The following is a 21,821-nucleotide window of genomic DNA, read 5'->3' as shown; positions in this document are numbered from 1 at the left end:
GAAAGGCTTGGCGTTGCTGCCTGGAATCTTATAGGTGAGTTGTGCAGATGATTGCAGGGGCAATAGTCTGGCCTTTAGCTGTCACCTCATCATCCTCGGGAGAATGTTTGGAGGCACACAACCACCTTAACCTGCAAGACAGATGGGACAAGTTGCATCAATTAACAATATTTATTCACTTCTTTATAGTTTTCTTCTTCGTGGTTGAATCGCATGCCGCAGGCCTTCTTCTCCATGAAATACATACATTTGATCTAATTATGTTTAGTTTAAATTAGATGCGTATGAATTTTGTGTAAAGCCTCGCCCCCTGAGCCAGCTTTTCATCATGTGTCCCGCTGGTGATACGGCAACATATCCAACCAGAGTTACACAATACGGATTTATTTCAAATATTAGATTTTTTTTCAAAGTCAGTTTTTAAGAAGATTTAAGGTGGCAGTATTGACAGCACCAAGTTTTCTACGGAAATACTACTTCCTGCAATGGAACCCAGGTGTAATGAGATCTGCTTGCTGTTATAAATCTGTGATACTTGACGTGTATTCAGAACAAACACCTCATCTTGGCATTTATCATTTAATCAGTTGATGAGCATTGATGCATCATTAAAACACGACTTTATAAGCCTGTCATAAAGAGGGACGCTCTTCTTTGACCGAGGTTCTATTTTGAAGCAAATATCACACAATACTCGATATTTTGACTTCAAAATGAATTGCAGAAAACAGATAGCTATACTAGAATGTGTGGTAATATATCTGAAGAGACCGTGGAGCTGTTAGGTGGCCCTCGCAGCTGCACTGTCCCTTTCAACCTTAAGCAGAAAATCCCATTGAAATGCTCCTCTACCACAGTGTAACAACCTCCTGGAGGAGGTGCGGTGAAGCCAGACTTACCCTGCCTGTGGAACTTGCTCGATGGCGTCGGGCAGCGGCCGTCTGAAGGTCTCAGGCAGGAAGATGCAGAGCACAACGCTGAGGAAGGACAGACCCCCCACGACGATCCAGGGCAGGAACTGGCCAAACATGGCTGCAGACAGAAGCAAAACAGAGCAAACATTGTACAGAACATGAGTCATTTTATTCTTATATAAGTTGATCAGCTGATGCAGGCCTGAATAAACACTAAAGGTACAGTGGTATGTGAAAAAACAAACGACCTCAAGCCGCCTTACATTGATCAACAGCTAAGATAGTTATACTACAACTTGGCATCACATAAAGATTAACTGGTTGAATGAAAAGACCAGAGGTCTCACCCAGCTGCAGCAGGTAGGGGGACACAGCCGAGCCCACTCGGCAAAATGTAGCACAGGATGACATGGCGGTATTCCTGATGCCTGTGGGGGACAGCTCTCCGGTGTATATGTACAAAATCGCGGTGCTCATAAGAACACAAAATTTACCCAGAAGCACCAGGGACAGGGTGACAGCTGGTTGGCCTGCAGTGGAGTAAGTTGGTGGAGGTTAACAAACAGTCTGTCGTGGAGAAAACAATGCATGTGATCTTCCGGCTCTCACTCACTGTGCAAAGTGACCTGGATGAGGAGCAACGCCAGAGATCCCAGCAGGCCCGAGCTGATGAACGACAGACGGCGGGGAAGCTTGCGTGCGGCCAGACAGCTGGCAGCGTACGCTGGGAGCTCCACGGCCGTCAGCAGGGAGTAGCTGAGGTAGGGGTTCCCATGCAGACTGGAGGTATTGAAGGCCACTCCAAAGTACGTGACATTGACAGAAAACCTGCAACGACATAAGAGGACGAACCCGTGAAGCCTCTTATCAATGAAAAGCAGCGATGAAGCTTCACTAACAATGCGGCCTCCTTTGAGAAAAAATTTATACTGAAAGCTCCAATTGGATGAAATGTATTTCCAAGAAACAAGGATCACATAAATGCTATGAAGTTACCACATGATCCAAAGGATGAGCGTTATATTTCGGATGTTTGTGGTCTTCAGCAGGTCCAGGAAGCCAAGCGACTCTGACTTCTGGGGTTCAAGTTTTTCAACCTGAGAGACAGGTTCAGGACATTCATTTATTACAAGGGAGATTTTAACGAGGACAGAGGTCTGCAACCTTTATGACCAAAAGAGCAATTTTTGTCACTTTCTATCAAATAAACTCTGTCTAGAGCCACAAAACATGTTTAGTGTTTATAATGACAATAGCACGACATATTACGGGGTAAAGTTTGACCACATCAATAGTTTTTTCTTGTATTGAAGTTCCATAAGTACAATTTAGAACAGTAAACATTTTATTAGGTTTTTTTTTTTTTACATGTTTTTGAATCTGTGTTTACTGGTTTCATCCCTTTTACAAGCAAATTGAAGTTTTTTTTTACTGTTTCAACAGTTTTTAGTCTTTTTCTTGTGGTTCAAAATTGTTGTTGCTGGTTTTCACACATTTGAACTGTTTATAATTGTTAAGCATTTTCAGCAATTTAAGTTTTAGGATTTATTCTAGTTGTTTTGGCTGTTTTTATTCTTGTTTTTTTTCCTGTTTAGACAAAGCACAAGAAACCTATTAAAAACTGCAGTTTTGAAGAGGTGAGTTTCTTCAATAATTTTTTCCATTTTTATATATAATAATATAACGTGTATGTACAAGACGGACTACGTTGAAAATACTATTCATTAGAAAAACACTGTGAACATTTTATAGAATACAGACAATATATAGAAAATTACAAAGGAAAATATTTGATGCAGGCGGCATCTATCATTTCTATTATTCTTCTATATTTAAGTGTACAGTGCCTGATGTCAGAAGCCCCTTGTCATCCAGATAGTAATGTCTCAGTTGTTTACCATGTACAATGCAGTGGTGTTTCGAGGTTCTTACACTGGCTGAGACAAAGATAACAGGCGGAGCGTCCACTCGGTTCTCCCGAGCTGCTGACCTCAGGAGGAGTTCTGCTTCCCGCAAACGACCCTGAGACACAAGCCAGCGAGGAGACTCTGGAATCAGCCTGTGAGTCACAGCAACAACAACAACAACAACAAAAAGTACAATCAGGTATTTAATATCATCCAAACATGTGCAGGGGGAGAACAAGTCAAAGGATTAGGTTCTCTGTTACGAGAACGGAGAACTAGTTAATCGGTATTCACAAACAAAGCAAATCAGGTGCCGCTAACACAGCATTAGTAGGAATCCTTTCTAAAGAAGAACAACGGACATCACAGAGGGAATGCAGAAGAATGTGAAGAGTGTAGTGAGATGTTCTCACCACCAGAGGGGGATGCAGGCCAGGCCGGGCGCAGCCATGACCAGAGCCAGATACCTCCACCTCTGGAGCAGGTAGGCAGAGGCGCACAGCAGCAAGGTACCGAACACATGAGAACAAGGCAGACACAGGTTGGTGTAAAGTATTCGGGTCCCTCCGATCAGGAGCTCTGAACCTGCGAAGATAACAGAGGTTAAAGAATAAAAAAATAAAAATCAATGTGGCAAAATTGAAAGGGATTGAAATGATTTTCTATTTTCTTTCTGGTGTGGACACAGTCTTATTCTGTCCTCCAACAAGCCTCTAATTAAATCAGCATTATCTTTGAGCATGTGGCCAGCAGAGGGGATAATAAAGATCCCATTATCCTGAAGATGAAAACATCACATACCCAGCACAAAAGCGATTATGTAGCTGGAGATTTGACCCAGGCCCAGCAGGGAGAACAGAACCGTGAAGACGGGCCAGGAAGGAGCGAGAGCCAGAGCGCTGCTGAAGACACTGAGGATGGCAATGGCACCAAACATCACAGGCTTCCTGCCAAACCTGCAGCAGAAACACAGTGGAGTGGTCAGCTGCAACATCACTGTGTATGTACTGTATACCAGCGTTAACAGGTCACTGTCAACCTATAGAGAACTTTTTTAACCATCACTTTGTAAATCCAAACACTTTGGCGTCCTCAGCCAAAATCACAATAACCCCGGAACTGTCATGGAAGAAGGAAGGACTCAAAATGCCAGCACTATTAAACACTGGTCTGGTCTCCCTATTTTTATCTATTGATCTTTTATCTTTTGTGTGCCTTAATTTTCTTTATTATTATTAATATTGTTATATATTGTGTTATTTTCATTATTGTGTTTTCCAAATGTAATTCTTTTATTCTTCTATCCTATAAAAACTGTTGTTTCGGTGCAGAACATGTACCTTAAGCATTGTACTATGTATAATTGTTTGTGATGAATAAAGGACTTGACATGAAAAAGTTAAGTCTTGACATGTGCGATGAATGAACAGAGTCCCGGTGAGAACTCACACAAACCAGATCACACACAAACACAGACCAACAATCCTTCCTGCTGTGTGGCGACAGCGCTGACCACTGGACCACGAAGCCCTCGGACACAGCAACAATGTTTAACTTCCAAAATGGAATTCACTGTGGATTACATGATGTCCTCAAGTATTTGTGATAATCATCTACCTCCAAAGTTAGTTTTTTTTTTTTCTTTACGGCTGCTTTGCTTTAATTTATTCATCTGCTTCTTACAAAAATCTTTATTTTATTTTAAAAGCTTTGAATCCAACTGACAGCCACTAGATCAGTTAAATCATGTGTTGTTTGTATTTCATTTCAATAGGAAAAACATGTCAACATTGATTTTCAAATCATCTTTGAATTTCAGAATATTGTATCTACTCTTTCTTAAACCCAGAGAAGTTGACATATGCTTTGTTAACTGCAATTTCACAACACAGTCCCCCATCTGGAGAATTCGTGAGCTACATTGAGGGTGAAAAGCACCTGTCTGAGAGCTGTCCAGAGAGGAAACATCCAACAAATCCCCCAATGAAGTAGGCGAGGGAGGTCAGAGGCTGCTTCCACTGGTCACTGCACACCAGGCTGAACTATGAAACAACAGGGTGACTCTTAATGTGGCAGGAATAGACAGGAAGTGCAATAGTTTGGTATTCCCTCAATCTGCAAATGAGCATGAGAAGATGTGATTATGAATGGTTAGGGTTTAACCCTGGACTGTATCTTAAGAGACTAACAAGTCTCTGTTTTGTCAAACTTTGTCTTTTCCTTTGAACCCTTTAAGGTCACACATGACATGAGGCCGATTACATAAGAACAGCAATTCATGTCTAGTTTCTCATCTTGGTTTTCTGTTGGTTAATGAATGGTCATACTAAGGTCTACTCATTCTGTGTGGTGCTTCAAGAAAAAGCCAGAAATGATTAGCTTAGTTATTTTCAATGAGCCATAATTCACATACATAGTGAATGTGAGTTTTTGGCCATGTGGCCACGAGACCCTCAAAACAATCAAAGTGTTTGCATCCCTGAAGAAGAGGAAGGATTATCAAGCCATTATTTTATATGATTTTTGTATTAACAGTCTCAGTACCTCAGTGACTAGAGTGGAACGGTAGTACTCATTGCTGTAGGTCCATCCATCTGTGCATCCTTCCTGTTTGAGGGTGGACAGAAGAATCCCTGGACTTGATCCCAGGTCAGAGTGGTTTAGGTCCAGGCTGGGTTTTATTCCAAAGAAGGACAAGTTCCTCAGTGTGTCCAGCTCATACCGGCTACAGCTGCTTCCCTCTGACTGGCCGGCCACCTGACGGCAGGAAAACAATGTCATTTATTTCATATTAATATTTCTAACTTGTACTGCAGGAGCAGGCTGCAGCAGAACACACAATCAAAGACTAAAGGCAGATGAAGTTGTGCTGAAGATGGTCGTTTGACTGGATTTCCATCAAGAAAATTGAAAGTGAACATTTAGTTTTACTATAATAACATTTAACAAAACCACATGGCAGAAGTTAATATCGGTATTTACATAATTATTAATATTAATTAATATTAATCTTTACAAGTCAAATATTATTTAACGGATTTTTGACCAGTTTGTTCTGTCTTGGTTAATAATTCATTAATTATTGAATATATATATATATACACTAAAATAATAAAGAAAATAACGGATTACAACCTTTATAAATCCATGTGCCACTATAGACATTGGATGGATTTGGAAGATGATTTTTGTTTTATGGCAATATCAAGCAATTTAGCTGCTGTTCTGACCACTATAACAGAAGTGAATTAAAAAAACAAAAACATCCTATTTAATTTAAAGTTGTGTTTGTGTCCACCTAATGTAACTTAGTCCCACTCTTTCATTTCTGGCTTTGGTTTTCACCAAATGGAAAATAAAAAAAGATTTCATTTACAGTGTTTGTCTCCAGTTTAGAGGATAGCAGGTTGTTTTCACACTGGAAACTGAAGCCAGTGCATCAAGTGACAAAAAACACAAACTTCAAGGTGGAGCATTTTTGTATAGGAAACTTCTCTGTATTGTCCACATGTGTATCACAGGTCATAATAATCCAGTCACCAAACTCAGTGTTACACAGATCGGAGTTACTTTGTTTGTCCTCCCCATTGCTCTTACCTGCACAGGTATGCTGGCCTGCTTCCACTCCTGGCTCAAGTTGCTGTGTTCAGGGATGCGGCAGTGGTGCTGGGGGGTGGCCAGCAGGAAGATGACGGACAGGATGTTGCATCCAGCGGGGATGGCCATGAGACAGAGAAGGGAAAACACTTTCCTCTGGTACGGACCCCAGATTCCCAGGAACGACACAGACGCCTCATAATCCAACATTTGACTTTGCTCCATGTCAACTACTCTGATCAGCTCTCCTTTTTATTTATTTATTCTTTTTAAAAAAATTTTTTTTACTTTTCGGCACCATAAAACCCTTAAAAAGACTGTTTTACTAATAAATGAACTACAACAGGCTCATTTAGAAGATGACTGTAAAAACAACAAAACAAAAACATATATAACAACTACAAATAAAAATAAAACATGTCACAGAAAGGACTTCAAATCCCGCTTACATGTAAAAAAAAAAAAAGAAAAGAAAGAAAGAATAAATATTACAGCTGTCTGTGAACAAAAACAGTCGGTGTGCCTGTCCACCTCTCCTTGCAGCCTCCTATATGTCAGACAAGACTGAAGGACTCCACCTCTCATCCTCCTTCCCCCGCGGCTCTGAGTTCGTATTGGAGCAACAGTGATGGGAAAAATCTGCATGTCCTGTCCGAAATAGAACAAAAGCAGCAAAAGCACTGTTTCTATTTTACAAGAACTCACTCAGGGCTCAGTCAGCTGCAGGTCCTGTGAGTCTTTAATGAGTGCCTCGATCAGCGCCTACACTTCACCAAATTTTTCTAAAGTGAAGATTTGATTTGAGCAAAGGTACTAAAACCAAAATACAAAGACTCACAAGTAAGTAAGTATTATGTTTACTGTGACATCATCATATCAAAACATCTGCTGACCAAATTATTTTATAAAACTGCAATGTAATAGTATAATTATTTATTTACAGCAACACCCACTTATTTTAATGAGCATATAACACTTTCATTAATTATGAATTTTATGAATCAAAGATATTTTGCCAAAGTTTTGTATTTTCTACTTTCACTATTTCATTCTTTTGACATTTACTGAGGTTTGGAGGATTATTGCTATTTATTTTAATGTTGTACGGCGAGAACCACATTGAAGGATCAGATAATCAGAGAAGTTTAGTCAGTAAGCTGCGCGTGTGTTTGAGGAAGAGTTGAAGATTTGACACGGCTACTCTGTCACCGTTTAACTGGCCTCAGAACAGTGATAACATTAACAGTCGGCAGCCTGAGACCACATCAGCAGGCGGTCAATGATCAGTGAAGTCCAGCTCAGTCCAGTTCGCAGTCTGATCGCCGGTTCCTTCAGGCTGGCCCAGGCGACCTTCAGCCTGCACACAAAGGTGCTGTAAGTGAATGCAGCAGGGGACCATCAACAAAAGCACGTGCTGAAAAGACAATGCGTCCTTCAGTTCATTTTGGGGAGGAGCTGTCCGCATATTTCAAACTTACTTGAAGAGGGAGGAAGATGGAAATACATTGTTTCCCATCAGAGCTTTATTTATCTACCAAGGTTCTGCATGCAACACTTTTCCAGCACTTTTATGGACAAAGTTAGTCTGTTGATCAACGATAAGTGAAGGAGTCACTCGACTGCCGTTTTGTTCTCGTCTACACTTCTACATTTCAAGGAGAAATCAGCTTCAGTGTAATACTTTTCAATCCTGCGTAATCAGTTTGCTCTCACTGTTGATGAATGTAAGCTGCTGTCTCCAGCAGTGGTTCCCTTTTCTTCCTTTTTTTTTTTTTCCCTCGGAGGTTTCTCAGATTGTGGTAATGAACTGGCAACATGCAGATTTTGGTCAATAACGGGTGTCATGTGGCATTCTGCATGTTTGAAATCTGGATCCACCATGTTGTCACGTCCATCCACAACTCTGGAGCACACGCCAGAGAAAAGGCAGCCACTGGTCAACTGTCAATTTGAATGTTGGATTAAACAAAAGGGCTACAAATGTATTAAATACATAAACTTTAATTCAGCAATCTGACCTTTGCAGTCAAAGAAAACTGCTGCACTTTCCTCCTCCGACCAGTTCTTCCTCCAGGTGTCCTCCATCAGGTCTTAAACGATCACATGCAGCAGCTCAGAAAGAGAGACGGGTTAAAGGACAAGTTCAATATTTCCTTTTCTATAGTTTGAGCAAATAAATGTCACAGATCAAGAATAAACATATAAATTATTACAATTTCCAATCATTTCATCTTCTCTCCATTATATATTTCGAAAGGTTTTCTGCTGATTCCAATAAACTTTATTTTGGCCCCGGAACGCCCTGACAGGAACCCATGAAATATTGCAGTTGCAGAAAATACTGAACTTCATAATATTAGATTCCAACAAACTGATGCAACTTTAGAGTTCTTTAAATTAATACTGAAACACACTGCCGTCACTCCAGGATCTTGTGAACAACAAAGCTTGATTTTGTGGGACATTTTCTCAAATATTACAGTAAAAATATTTGCAGGACTTGTATGTGACTTTCTCAGCAAAATATTGCAAGAATTGCCCAAAACTGGAAACTGCCATGCTGAAGTTGATGTCAGGTGAAAATGAACAAACGGGACCAGCGGAGGATGTACAGTAGTTTTTAATGAAAACAAACAAAACAAACATTTGGAAATAAAACGAAAAGAGAAGAAATGTTACATAATGATAACATTGGCAGTTGCATATCGTCATCATCATCATCATCATCATTATCATTTCCTACGTCATCCACTTATAAACAAACTCAGAGAATAAATACTGTACATGAGGAAACGGATGTGGGTTCTCAGAAGCAGGGCGTATTGCTCTTAAAACACGCTGGTGGAAGACGATCTTGTGTGAAGCTGAAATCTGAAGGGAATATCTGAAAGGGAACCAAAGCTTTTCGAGATTATCTCCGCAGGGTTTGATTCGAAATGCCCAAAGTGAACTGACCAAACCTGAACCGGGTCTGCAGACTTTAAAACGAACATTTATTCCCCCCCCAAAAAAAAGAAGAAGAAGACGTTTCAAAGATACATTTATATTCAGGCCGTGTTGCTCCAAACAAGCCTCCAACCAAACACTAAAGTTCTACTTTTAGACATCACAAATAAAAGCTTAAGTAGTTTCCGTTCTTCAGTCCTCTAGATGAAGGTAGTGGAGCTGGATTGCATCGACTAAAGTTTAAAAAAAAAAAAAAACTTTCTGAAGCATCTAGTGGCTGTATTGATCGCAATGGCAGTGAGGTGAGAGGGTGGAGGTAGACTTTAATGACGATGGAGGTGTTGTTAGAGCAGTGCCTCTCTAAGCGAGGGGCATGTCTCCCCGGGGGGCGCCACTGAGCTTCAGGAAAGGAAGGAGCAGCAGCAGGAGAAGTCTGGAGGTCAGGCGTTCCATCTTCCTGGCCTTTTTCCTTTTAATTTTCAAAACCACTTTTTTATAATTGATAAAAATAAATAAATACACGAAAAGTAATTATTCTGTTAAAACCCAATGATGGTATAGAAAGTGTAATAGAGATATAACATAAGAAATGATGCAAAGCCATGAGAGTAACAACAGTTGCAGACTCTATATAAAGACCGACTAGATGTAAAAGCACAACTGGCTTAAGGTTTTTCTTAGGGGCTCATCCTTCTTAACTTTGAGAAGACATTGGGTCAAAGATGGAACTCAGGCTGGGACTGTGGCCTCGAAACCAAGTTTTCAAGCCCTGGTAATATTATAAGAAAGTGTGAAGTAAAGTAATACAAATGATTACCATGGTTCAGGCAAAAGTGCTTTTATCAAAGTGCACCGTGAACCTTTGGGAACAAACAGTTAACTACAGTAATAATGTGTTTGTTATTGTCAATAAATCAACAACTTAGAAAGTGCTTTCACTCAAACTGTAACTGTGTCTGTTACCAGGACAATGGTGATCCGGTGCACCTCTCACCGGTGATTCTCCATATATCTCTGGGACCGCAGCCATTCAGTTGCGCTTGTACATTTCAAAATGTGTCTTTAAAGCTCAAATATGTCGGATTTCTCATAGTGGAGAAAAATGTGTGGTGCAGCTCAGAAAATGTAATATTTTAAATGACAAATACGTTTCCCCAGTTATTTAAAATGTGTTTGTGTCCTTCTATCGCTTATCATTCTTTCATCAAATTCTCTTCTTTTCTTTCTGTTAAAAGATGCCGAGTATCCGATGACACCGTTCACTATAGGGTGTCTCTGAATTCTGCGTTCAATTGAAATTAACATGCCTCTTTTCTGCACCATTTCAGAAATCAGCTCAAGCTGACGATGATGCGGTCTGTACTCTTGGCAAGTGTTGATCCAATCTGGAAGATGCTCCCCTGTGCCTGAAAGCCTTTTTGTAAATAAAACTATGTAAATACTGGGAACTGAAATAACAGTCAGACATTGTGTTAAGGTGGCTTGAAATCATTCTGCTGTCTACGTGGCGTTATAGGTTACTGATAAATGAGTTTTCGTTTTGGAACAAAGTGACTGCTTCAGATGGTCAGTTTGAAAACGCACACAAACATGTGGTATGGTGGTCGTGGTTCAGCAACGGACCCCCCCCCCCCCCGCGGGCTCATTAATTCCTGATAAAGAGGCTGAGCAAGTAAAAAAAAAAAGCAGCAGTGATCTGTACATTATTGCATCAGGATGACATCTTTGAAGAAAAATTCCTCTTATTAGCTGAAAGGTTGTTTTGGTTTTTTTCCAGTTTTTTTTTTTGAGCCAAAAGGGCATCAATAAATCAGCATCATCAACACAGATTTGACACTTTTTCTTAGCGTTTACATGTTGACGTGTTACTGCACCGTACTGCATACTGCATAGATATACACACACACACACACACAAACACGTAATGTTCTTTAACCTGTTCATTGCCGGAAGACTGAAATGCTTCAAGTTATTCAGGAGGAGGCAGGAAGACAGATGAGACAACACAGAGAACTAGAAAACCCACAGACAATCATCAAAACTTCAGTTTTGATAATGTTCCCAATCACATAAAAGGTTTATGCTGTTAATCTGCTCATATTGATCGGCGTGAATGTTAATCTGGTTATAAAAACAATCTGAACAATCTGAATGAACATATAAACTGAGAAAGCCGATTAGATGGAAACAAGGGCTTGGAAGCCCCGTCTGTATCTTCTGCTGTGGTTTGTGATGATTCTCTGAATTGCTTCACAACTTAAAACAAAACTAAACCTGAAAAAAGTAACAGTGCAAATAAAAATCCATCTGCTGCCCAAACATTTAACATGCTTGCTTAGTGCCCCCTACAGGCAGGCCAAATAAGAACCGTTGACGTAAAAACCCAGTTGTCAAAGATATGCTACTTCTGACATTTCTCCAAACCTTTCATACTAAAAATTAAATTTTCTGAACCCTGATTTCCAGGTGTGAATAGACGCCATACTGCAAGTGCAACAGCAACACAATATTTGGGAACATTGTTGGGACATCAGGAAACAATAGCAGGAGAATATCATCAAATCTTCTCTCAATAAATGTACAAATAGTTGATATTAATTCAGTTGTCAGCACTGTGCAGATCACTCCAACGACTGATTCCCTCAAAAGGTTCAGCTGAAATTACATCTGTTGTCTGGAGGGAGATGTCCCATCATCAAGATCTTAGTGGTTCCTGCAATTTAGAACCGTGACAACAAGATGAAGCAACACAGCAGCTGAGCTAAACTACAAACCTGCAGACAGGTCTTTTTTAAAAAGCTGCTGATGTGTGAGCTTAATGTTTCTGGTCCTGACAGCTGGACATCTGTCATGTTGCCATCAGGAAGACTGACTGAGTTCATGATTAATGAGGTGCAAATCTTCCAATGAATAAAACATTAATGAAATAGTAACTTGTCACTGTCAGATAGTTCTAACGCTATCAGTTGGCTCCCTGAGCAGGAATGAGAGACACCAGCTCTGTTTTTGTGTCCAACGGAAGCACCAAGTAATGAACTCAGTTGAAGTCCCGTCCCTGTGGTGGTCTGACGACGTGTCACTGCCATCACATACGTAGAATAGTTACAGTTGTGCATTACCGTATGATGCCTTATTCATAGGTGCAACAAGAGGTCGTTTTCTGGCCTTCTAATCGACTTAAATGTGAAAGAATCTTGTTACAAAATCCTCCAAATATGATTGATTATCTGTGGTTTGCAGAAATGTACAGATTCAACATTTTACTGAGACAAATGGGACGTTGGACAGGGAAGATCGTGACTTAGGATTGGTAAGCGTGACAACGTCATCGAATAGCCTTTCCTCCATTTCTCCACCTTACCTCACAGTTCTACATATTTAATTTAACTCAGGTTAGGCTTCGTAAAATCAAGTTTGATAAGGCAGGACTAACAACTAGATACCAACAATTAACCAAAGGGTATGGTGAATTGACCCTGTGCTCAGAGTCATTACATTGCTAAATATGTAATAAAACACTTGGATTAAAGCTGATAAATAGACATTTGATCATGTATTATCCTCACTTTCGCCTGTGATTGGTTTGGTTCTGATGTTTCTGTTGGTGAACACAAGTGCTAAAACAACAGATGAAAGTTTCTGACTGAAGCAGTTCTTCTAAAGTCAAGAAAAAGCTTTTACGCATTTACAATAAACACTGTAAAATAAGTTACTGGAGCGCAAAAAAAAAAAAGAAAGCAAAGTACTAATAGTAAGAGTTGATAAGTTTGTTTTGCTTGTTAAAAATGAGTGAACTTATTTAAGAAAAGGCTAATTTCCTGTTAAAAGTTGTGACAAAATCCACTGGCGTGTTATAAAGTCTGTCTCCAAGTCTGTGAGAAAAGTTTCCTCTCAGAGACCAAAAACTTTGCAGGAAGGTTGAATGAAACAAAAGTCTTTTTTTCACTGTAAAACCAGGAAGTAGCTCAGTCCAAAGTCCGACACTGCAACATCCAACAGGCGATGGAAGAGAGAACTGATCGCAAAACATACTTCAAACACTGTGTGATTCAGTATCAAACACACACTGAGCGGCACTAATTCTATTGTCCAAATTTTCAATCTGTTTCTGTTAGAACAGATTGAAAACAAGAAAATGATGTCTGTAGTTCCCTCAGAGGCGCTTCACTGTAATAACATGGGGTTTCATGGCATTAATTACACATTCGGTAAATTTTTTCAGGCTTCAAACGCCAATTTTCATGGGGGATGTAAAGTCTGGATTGTTAAAATCTAACATTTCAAAATGAAAACTGCACAAAAATGTGACTGATAGTGGAGAGAAGGGTAAAGACAGACGTTGATACAAGAGAGAAAAAAACAGGAAGCAAGTAAAAGGGAGAAGTTTGCACTTTTTAACTGAAAATCACTGTCTGTAGCTGGTGACTCATGTGCTTGGCCACGTCACTTTATTGCTATTAAATTTGAATCAATAATATTAAGATTGTACTCAAGAAGAAAAAACATGATGGTAGTGAAAAAGTTGATTACGGTTATTATGGTTTTATCTCCATTTTTTTGTTCAGATCTTCACTGTTGTGAGGCGAACAGAGATCTGAAGTGTTTATTTTCACTGTTTTTCTAGTGGAAGACATTTACAAAAGCTTTACTTGTTCAGTAGGACTCCGTTGATAAGTTGTTTTTGTTCTTGTTTTTTTTTTGTTTTTTTTCAATTTGTTGACAGCATGAAAAAGAGTAACTGTCACCTGCTTTAAACTCTAATTTTACTCACTCAACTGTGAGAAAAACCAGTGCCGAGACGTTGGAGGTTTGACATGGGGGTGGCTGCAGGGAGTGGGGTTCACTACAGAGGGTTCTGACATCTTTCTGTGCTGGTTTGCTGCGCCGATGGCAGGAGGAGCGTCTCCTTTAAACGCCGCCAGCGTTGAGCTGAAATGACTTCTGGACCCAGACTTTATGTCATAAGTCGCATCTTCAGCAGGAAAACATGAAATACTTCACACTAGCATGTTGCCAGGGTGATTTTTTGTTGTTTTTTTCTGGTTGAAGCTATGAAACTGTAGATATTCTTCCGTTTCTCTGGACAAGTCGACTCAGTGACCTAATCTTCCTGGAAGGTGGACCCCCTGTCTCATAAGAGCATCACAATGACGTAAGACAACATGTAAGCTGCTTTTTCTTTTCCAAACATGAAAGAGTTTCGGTTGCTGCTTCCTGGACAGTTACGAGCGATTCTCCTGTTAGTTCTTTTCATTGTCTGCATAAAATATATCCTTCTTTTCCAATGTTTGAACCTTTCCTCCTCCGGTTCGATTCCGGTTCAGGTCTGCAGTTTGTTCAAAGCGAATTCTCCCCTCCTCGTTCAGACTGCTTTTCCAGCTGCAAGTTTACAGCGGCAGAAAGGAGGAGAATTCGCTGCGTCCATCGTCTCGCGTCTCTCCATGGAGCCTGAGTGGGGCGAGGAAGCTGCAGGTTCGAATCCCCCTGCAGCCGTGGCGTGTCCGCGCCGATGTCTCCTCTGCCTCTGCAGCTCCAGCAAACAGCAGGTCAAAGGTCGCTCGCCGCAGCTGACATCAGTATGGCGTGAAGAGAATGGATCCCTGGCTCGCTCTGATTGGTCCAGGAGCTGGACGCAGGAAGGAGGCGGCGAAGAGGGACGAGGAGGCCGGGGGGCGAGGGTGCAGAGAGATGGTCGGGGTGAGGGGCGAGGATGTGGGCGTCAGGAGGGGCGAGGAGGACAGGGGGGAAGGGGGGAGTGAAATGGAGGGAGGGAGGGAGGTAGAGGGAGGAGCGAAGGGAGGAGAGAGGAAGGAAGGGGAGAGGGAAGGCTTTATCAGCTCCTTCTGGGGAGAATGGGGGAAGAAAATAGGTGGAAATGGAGGAAAAACTGGTTTAAATGTGCAAATTGAAGCATCATATTCAGAAATTACAACCATACACACATTCTTCACCCAGTAGTACAGCTCATCCCAGAAGAAAGTAGAGACTCTTAAAGATAAAAGGAGCTCTTTTTTTCATTAAAAATATTATCATGTTTCCTCTGATAGTAGTGACCCACTGAGAGGAAGAGACATTTATTACTATAATCTTCACATTCAATCTGTTTATGTAAAAGTTTGTCTTTTTAACTTGCAGCTCCTTTCTGTATTTATATTTTTACGTCTTTGCCACTTTGTTCTGTCGAGCCAACCTTTGTTAGTACAGCGAGTTCTCCATGTTTTTGGTTTTAATTCTTTTATGGACATTCATCTTGTCTGATTTTCTTCTTTTTTTTAATTGCCTGAACACCACGGGGGGGCGGGGGTATTCCCTCATGATTTTTTTTAACATTAAAAGTATTTCAGTTACACTGTTATTTGAAGTATCCTATCCTATGAACATCACTATTTGCACTGCTCACTGCTAAACTTAAGTCAGTTTCTTGTGGCATTCACTATATGCTGGGTTTCCTGATAGCCTACTTAATAATAAGATCTTCTAAATAAATTAGTTCTAAATGATTTAGAGGGACTGAGGAGCAAAGAAACACCTACGGTGAGAGAGCTGCGCTGCTGCTTATTGTACGGGCTGTATTTGGGTTTGCTGGGTTTTCCAGCCACTCGGTCCTTGTGCCTCCTGCTGGAAATGTGCTGCAACAGAACAAAAGAAAAGAGTCAGTGTGAGTGGAGAGGACTAATATATTCACAATATACACGTCACAAACATGAATGTAAAATCAGAATGCGTAAAGCAAAACATTGCAAACATTTTGTGGTATAAAGTCACACCTGAATACTCAACACCGGTCCAGCAAGAACATGATGAAACGTTCAAATTCTCAATTCAATTATGAGTGCTATAATCCAGAGTCTCAGTGTAACACCAAAAAATAAGAGTGGCTCTAAAACAATTGCAATAATAAATTCTTAATGGCATGAATTATTATACCTACAGCACAGAGTAGACTTCCATTAGTCATACAGCTGGTTGTGATCAATAAGATAACAGCATAACAACATTTAATAACCAACTCCAAATGTTTGTCTTTGTTTTACAGAAAGAGGCTTGAGAACATGGGAAGAAATCCTACACGGATTATATGTCTTTCTGCAAAACCTGAACAAGTCGATACCTTAGTAAAAGAAAAATATGTGTATTTCCACATTATGCCTTTTTAACAATGCCTTCAGGTGCAAAATAAACCCACGTTTTATTGCATCCAAAAAAATCTTCAAATTACTTTAAGCTTCATTCGGCAAATCCGCAGAAACATTTGAAATCCTATTACAACAATGTTCATCTCCAGACTAATGTGGCCAAAACCGCCTCTGTGCACATGACTCCTGTAGCCTTCAGCATGGTTTTTTTTTCTTACAAATTCATCTTAACAGTGTAGCTTTGATGCTAATGCTTCTTTGCTGAGCAATGAGGTAGATTAGCATTCACTGCAGCATCACTGATCTTTCAGATCCGCTCTGAGTTTTGCTGCTACAACGAGAGCCTCAGTTAAATTAAAACAGATGTTTGTATTTGATGACTGGAGTAATAAAGAATTTCAGTCTGGGATTAATAATGTATTTCTAATCTATTCTATTCTATTCTATTCAATTCTATTTCATGGTAAAGTGGCCATATGTTTGAAGCTTCTGGTCTAAATCAATGAAACACACCAAAGAAATGGCTCCTGTACAAGTTCAACTAATGTCTTAAAATGATTAACACTTTGTAAAATACTTTTCATAATGGGAAAAAGGAATCTAAAGTTCTATCAAGAAGAATAAAAAGGATATAGGTTAAAATTTCTCTTGTAAATCTGTAAATTTACAGAAATTATTAGTTTTTGTGCTATAGTTGTGTGAATTAGATAGTTTGTCCATTTTGGCTACACAATAAAAACATGTATATAAAAAAATATATCACACCACAGTATCAGAGAGCAAGTTAAGAAGTGCATTTTAAAAGAGCTTATTTTGAAGCTTAAGTGATTCAACGTGTAAGAGATTGATTCTCCAGTCGCATTTAAAGGTGAAACTTAAAAGTTAAAGTCGACATGACGTCCACCCCTCGATCCTGCAGGGAGCTCCTACCTGTTTGAGCTGGATCTCTGAGTTGACGTGGACGTCACAGATCTGGCAGTGGAACGTCTTGTTCTGCAGGCCGGAGCCCTTCACTCCCGGGTTGCTGCCATTCTTAGGTTTGGCTCCCGGTCGAGGGTACGCTTTGATTGGGCCGGCGCCACTCCGAGCCTCCAGCATTGTTTTATGCTTTGAACCTAAAAGCAGATGCACATGTATTGTTATACTATCTGATTCTGAACCCTTTTCAAGTTCAGATTATTTATATTAGTGCATTAAATGTAAATGAACGTCTTCCTGATCTACTTGTATGTCGGTGCACTGAAACTAAGGAAAACCTTTTTAGTTGTTGGTATTTAGAGGTTATGATGTTCACTCTTTCAGTCGGGCCCAAACTGAAATCAATTCATGTTGGTTTCACTCACAACCTTGTCCTGCAACTATTTAAAACTCCTAATTAATCATCATGCATAACATATTATACTTTGTCATATCATACAACTGTAACATTAGAAAAAGCAAAACATCCTTCCCTGATGCTTTTCTTATATTATGAGTGATTAATTTGATTCAAAAGCTACATTTCCTGTATTATTTTTATTGTTCATATGTGTGTGTTTTTGTTTATTGAGTATTTGGTGCTTTCCTGCGTTTTAGGATCTCAGCAGTGGCTGCAGTGAGAGGATAGCCGAAGCAGGGGAAGCAGAGAGCTGTTAAGAAACTTTAAAGGACCTTTAAACTCTTCCTTTAGTTCTTAAGTCATAACACACAGTATATGACACGATTGCTTTCATTTTCGAGGATTTTTCCATCTACACTGTGTACAGACTTAAAATACTTGTTTGTCTTTCATTTCACATTCACAATACAAATAAAATAGATGAAGCGGAGCAAAGTAAAATGTTCCGATCTGACGTTGAACATTTCATGACAACTGAGTCGGGAAAATATTCAAATTCCTCATATAAACTTAGTTGAGTCTCGCTTAAAAAGAAACGTGCCATTTTCCAGTCCAAAGTAAAGGTATTGTAAAAGTATTCTTCAAATCAGATGAATCATTCTTATTTTTTTTTTACATTTCATGTCTTGGCTTGACCCTGCAACATTCTGTTTCTCTCTGCAGTTCACAAAGTCTGGGAAGTTGAATCTTGATTTTCATTGTCGTAGTGTAGTAGTATAATAATAGATTTTATTTTTCCAGGGTTGGAGAGAAAAGTGAAATGAAGACAAAAAAAAAAAAATAAATGCAAAACAGCTTATTTTAACTTAACAGCCAGTGTAAAGACGACAGATTTTGCTCTGGCTGGAGAAAACATCTGGAGGTGCTAAAAATTGACCCAGATGTCTTTTTCTGTGCATCATTTCATTGGTCCTCACCTGCGTTATGAGCCTCCAGCTGAGACAGCGAGTTGACGGCGACTTTACAGAGAGAGCAGTACAGCAACTTTTTCGCCTTTTCCTCCTCTGACTCCGCGGAGAGAGGTGCATCCTGGGAGGAGGCCTGGGGGGGAGGGGGTTGTAGAGAAGTAGGGGAGGAGATGACAGGTGGAGCAGGAGGAGGAGGAGGAGGAGGAGGAGGAGGAGGAGGAGGAGGGGAAGCTTTGATGGATGAAGCGGAAGCGGAGGAAGAGGCGGAGGAGGAGGAGGATAAGCAGAGGCCCGGAGCTGGGAGAGCAGAGGGGGGGCTGGAGGGTGGAGGCTCACTGCCGGCTCTGCTGGAGGAGGGGGAGGACGAGGAGAGGGGGGACGTGGAGGGCAGGAGGAAAGCTTTGAAAGGAGAGGCGGAGTCGGTGAGGTTGGATATGAGATCTGGAGAGAGGAAGAGAAACACAGATGCACACATTATACATGAACGATATTCAGATAGGCGTGAATAACCTGTGAACTCACCTGTGTGCTGATTGGTGCTGGACAGATTTAGGGCGGGGCCAGCAGGACTGAAGCTGCTCCCATTGGTCTCTGCAGTGACTGACAGCTTGGTCTTGGACTTGTTCTCCTGTGACTTGAGCTTCTTGGCATGTCGGCTGCCTCTGTAATGAGCCTCAGCCTGAGACTGAAAAAAGAAAGGAAAAGTTGAGTTTTTCTGTGCGGACCCTTCTATCCACACGGTTCAAGTTTGATACTCCATCTCACCCTGACCATGAGTTGAAATGTCCCCAGGCTAAACACTTGACCTCAAGCTGCTCCTGAAGCTGTGGAAGCAGCCATTTGTTTGTAAATGTGTGTGAATAGAGGAAAGTGACTGCTCTCAGCACACTGAGCCTGCTGGAGTGGTAAAATACGCTGATATGTGTATTTACCAGGGAGGTTCAGGAGTGTGCTGATATGTCACTTTGTGTTTGAGCTTTGGAGAGTTGCCTTTCCCATTTTTGGGGATTGTTACAGGAGATAACCTGTGATGAACAGGAGAGTGAAAATAAATTCAGCAAGGCCCTGGAAAGGGATTCATTTGTTTTGATGAGATAACTGATATAACTAACCAATGTCAAGTCTTGTTATAGCAGAAATACAAATTTAAAATAAGTCTGGGACATTATATATGGTGTCTGGTACTCATTCCGTTTCTGATTATAGTCTGGAGATCAGGTGGTTTGTTTGTTTTCATGACAATTTCAACTGCTTTCTCTTTGTACAGGAGCCTGAACAGTAAAAGCGAGATGACTTTACTTATACTTACTGCATTTTACTATTGAAGCAGTCTCAATGCAATTTACACGATCTGTCACATTTTCTCACACTCCTGCCAATGGTGGCGGCTCCATTGCAAGTTGCTCACACTCCATTGGAGGAAAATTGGTGCTTAGTGTCTAATCCAAGGTAGGGGCTTGAACATACAAGTTTTATATGGGAAGAAAGGCATATCCTGTTACAAACCAGGAGTATCCATGTCCAGCCTGGGATTAAGAGCATCGCCTCATGTGCCCGTCTGAGAGCTCCATGACTCAACTTGTACTCAGCTTAGCATGAACTGAGTTAATGCTCCTCTTCTGCTCATCCACTTCCTCCTCAGCAGTGATTCCCGTTTTCATGTTAACTCATGAATTATTTTCCTGACTCATGAATTAGTAACGCCTGATTGGCATGTCACAAATGAGGCGGCTCGTTACCTTTTCAGCAGCCATTATGTGAACGAGCCGAGTGTCACTTACACAGCGCCGCGTTATTGCAGGCGTCGCACCTGACTACACACAACTGCTGGTTCCTCTGAGGAACCGGGAAATAAGCCTCGACAAATACGTCTCAATGACTTTAACGGCCGCACGATAACAAACTGTCTGGTATGTTTCACTGAAACAGAATACTGCGTTTTTTAGTTTTTATGCTGCTATTTTGATATCTTCAGTTGACATTTCATAGAATGCTGCTTTTTTAAAATAAATTTCATCACACAGAAATGCGCAATAAAGATCTTATGAGCCGATCCCAGTTGACTATGGGTGAATGCCTCCTGGATAAATAAACAGTCCATGTCAGGGCAAACCCGGAGAGACACACTGTCACATTTAGTGTCACCATTTCACCTCAAACACAATTCTGGACTTTGGGAGACGACCCACGCATGCACAACGAGCACATACCGTACTTAGAAACTTACTTACTTAGTTTGATAGTTACTTATAAAATGGAGAAAATGGTGTAAGCTCTGTGAAAATTCACTTTCTTTTCAATAAGTTTGTTAATGTATTTGAAAAAATGTGTCTCTATGATCAAACTCCATATTTTCTTTATTGGAAAACTAAAAACAAACATGATTCACGAGTGAAGAGGCTTTGTACATTTACCACTGACGACACACCACTTACATCAGAGTTGAACCTCAGCTGACAGACGCTACAGGAGATCACCTGCTTCTTTTTGGGTATCATCGTGACACCAAAAGTGTGGTTGATGACGGCCTTCTGCACCGGGTCCATCTGCATGAGACACAGAGGTCAGAGGTCACCAGACTGATGACAGGGTGAGAAGTCAGGTCAGTGTGTAGTGCCTGCCGCAACCACACAGCGTGACTGTCGTCCCCACACACTCACTCGCTCACGTACCGTGTTGAAGTTTGGGAAAAGTCCAACCGGAGACGTCGTCTCCACAGGAAATGAGAGGAAAGGTTTCATCATCACCGAGGGACCAGAAGCACCTATGAGACCTGGCAACGTCCCGCCCACTGCACCACAGCTGCTTCCTGGAAACAGCCCAATAAGAGACAAATAGGTGTGAAAATTGTGGACAAGGACGAAAAAGCAGGGTGCATGAACAAAACCTCCTACTGCAAGTCAATAACAAAACACTACTGCATAATGGTGCCAATGGAGACGTGCATTTACTTGTTTATCAGCAATAAGATAATAGAAAAAGTCGCGGAGAGGAAACGAAAAATGAGGAAGAACATGCTTTGCTTCTGCTGTAGG

General features: G+C 40.7%; 2 protein-coding genes across 2 annotated transcripts; both read right to left on the bottom strand.

The window, feature by feature from the left end:
• Nucleotides 1-895: 895 nt before the first annotated feature.
• LOC308118663 (organic cation/carnitine transporter 2-like) lies at nucleotides 896-6,628 on the bottom strand (the record flags this gene model as incomplete). The annotated part of the gene is made up of 10 exons (XM_080478173.1): nucleotides 896-1,032; nucleotides 1,262-1,444; nucleotides 1,528-1,742; nucleotides 1,911-2,011; nucleotides 2,847-2,973; nucleotides 3,235-3,406; nucleotides 3,623-3,777; nucleotides 4,760-4,863; nucleotides 5,366-5,578; nucleotides 6,419-6,628. The coding sequence occupies 10 exons, from the start codon at nucleotides 6,626-6,628 to the stop codon at nucleotides 896-898; spliced, it is 1,617 nt and encodes a 538-aa protein (XP_080334299.1).
• A 7,458-nt stretch (nucleotides 6,629-14,086) lies between these two features.
• znf385b (zinc finger protein 385B) lies at nucleotides 14,087-21,589 on the bottom strand. The gene is made up of 8 exons (XM_080478169.1): nucleotides 21,459-21,589; nucleotides 21,222-21,332; nucleotides 19,309-19,471; nucleotides 19,094-19,227; nucleotides 18,796-18,919; nucleotides 17,431-17,615; nucleotides 15,898-15,993; nucleotides 14,087-15,204 (listed from the first exon to the last, which is right to left on the bottom strand). The coding sequence occupies exons 1-8, from the start codon at nucleotides 21,528-21,530 to the stop codon at nucleotides 14,938-14,940; spliced, it is 1,152 nt and encodes a 383-aa protein (XP_080334295.1). The 5' UTR covers nucleotides 21,531-21,589; the 3' UTR covers nucleotides 14,087-14,937.
• Nucleotides 21,590-21,821: the final 232 nt, after the last annotated feature.

The sequence above is a fragment of the Lipophrys pholis genome, assembly GCF_963383615.2.
Source record: "Lipophrys pholis genome assembly, chromosome: 13".
Lineage (NCBI taxonomy): Eukaryota > Metazoa > Chordata > Actinopteri > Blenniiformes > Blenniidae > Lipophrys > Lipophrys pholis.
Note: the sequence above shows the minus strand (reverse complement) of the source record. Positions and strands in the feature narration are given on the sequence as shown.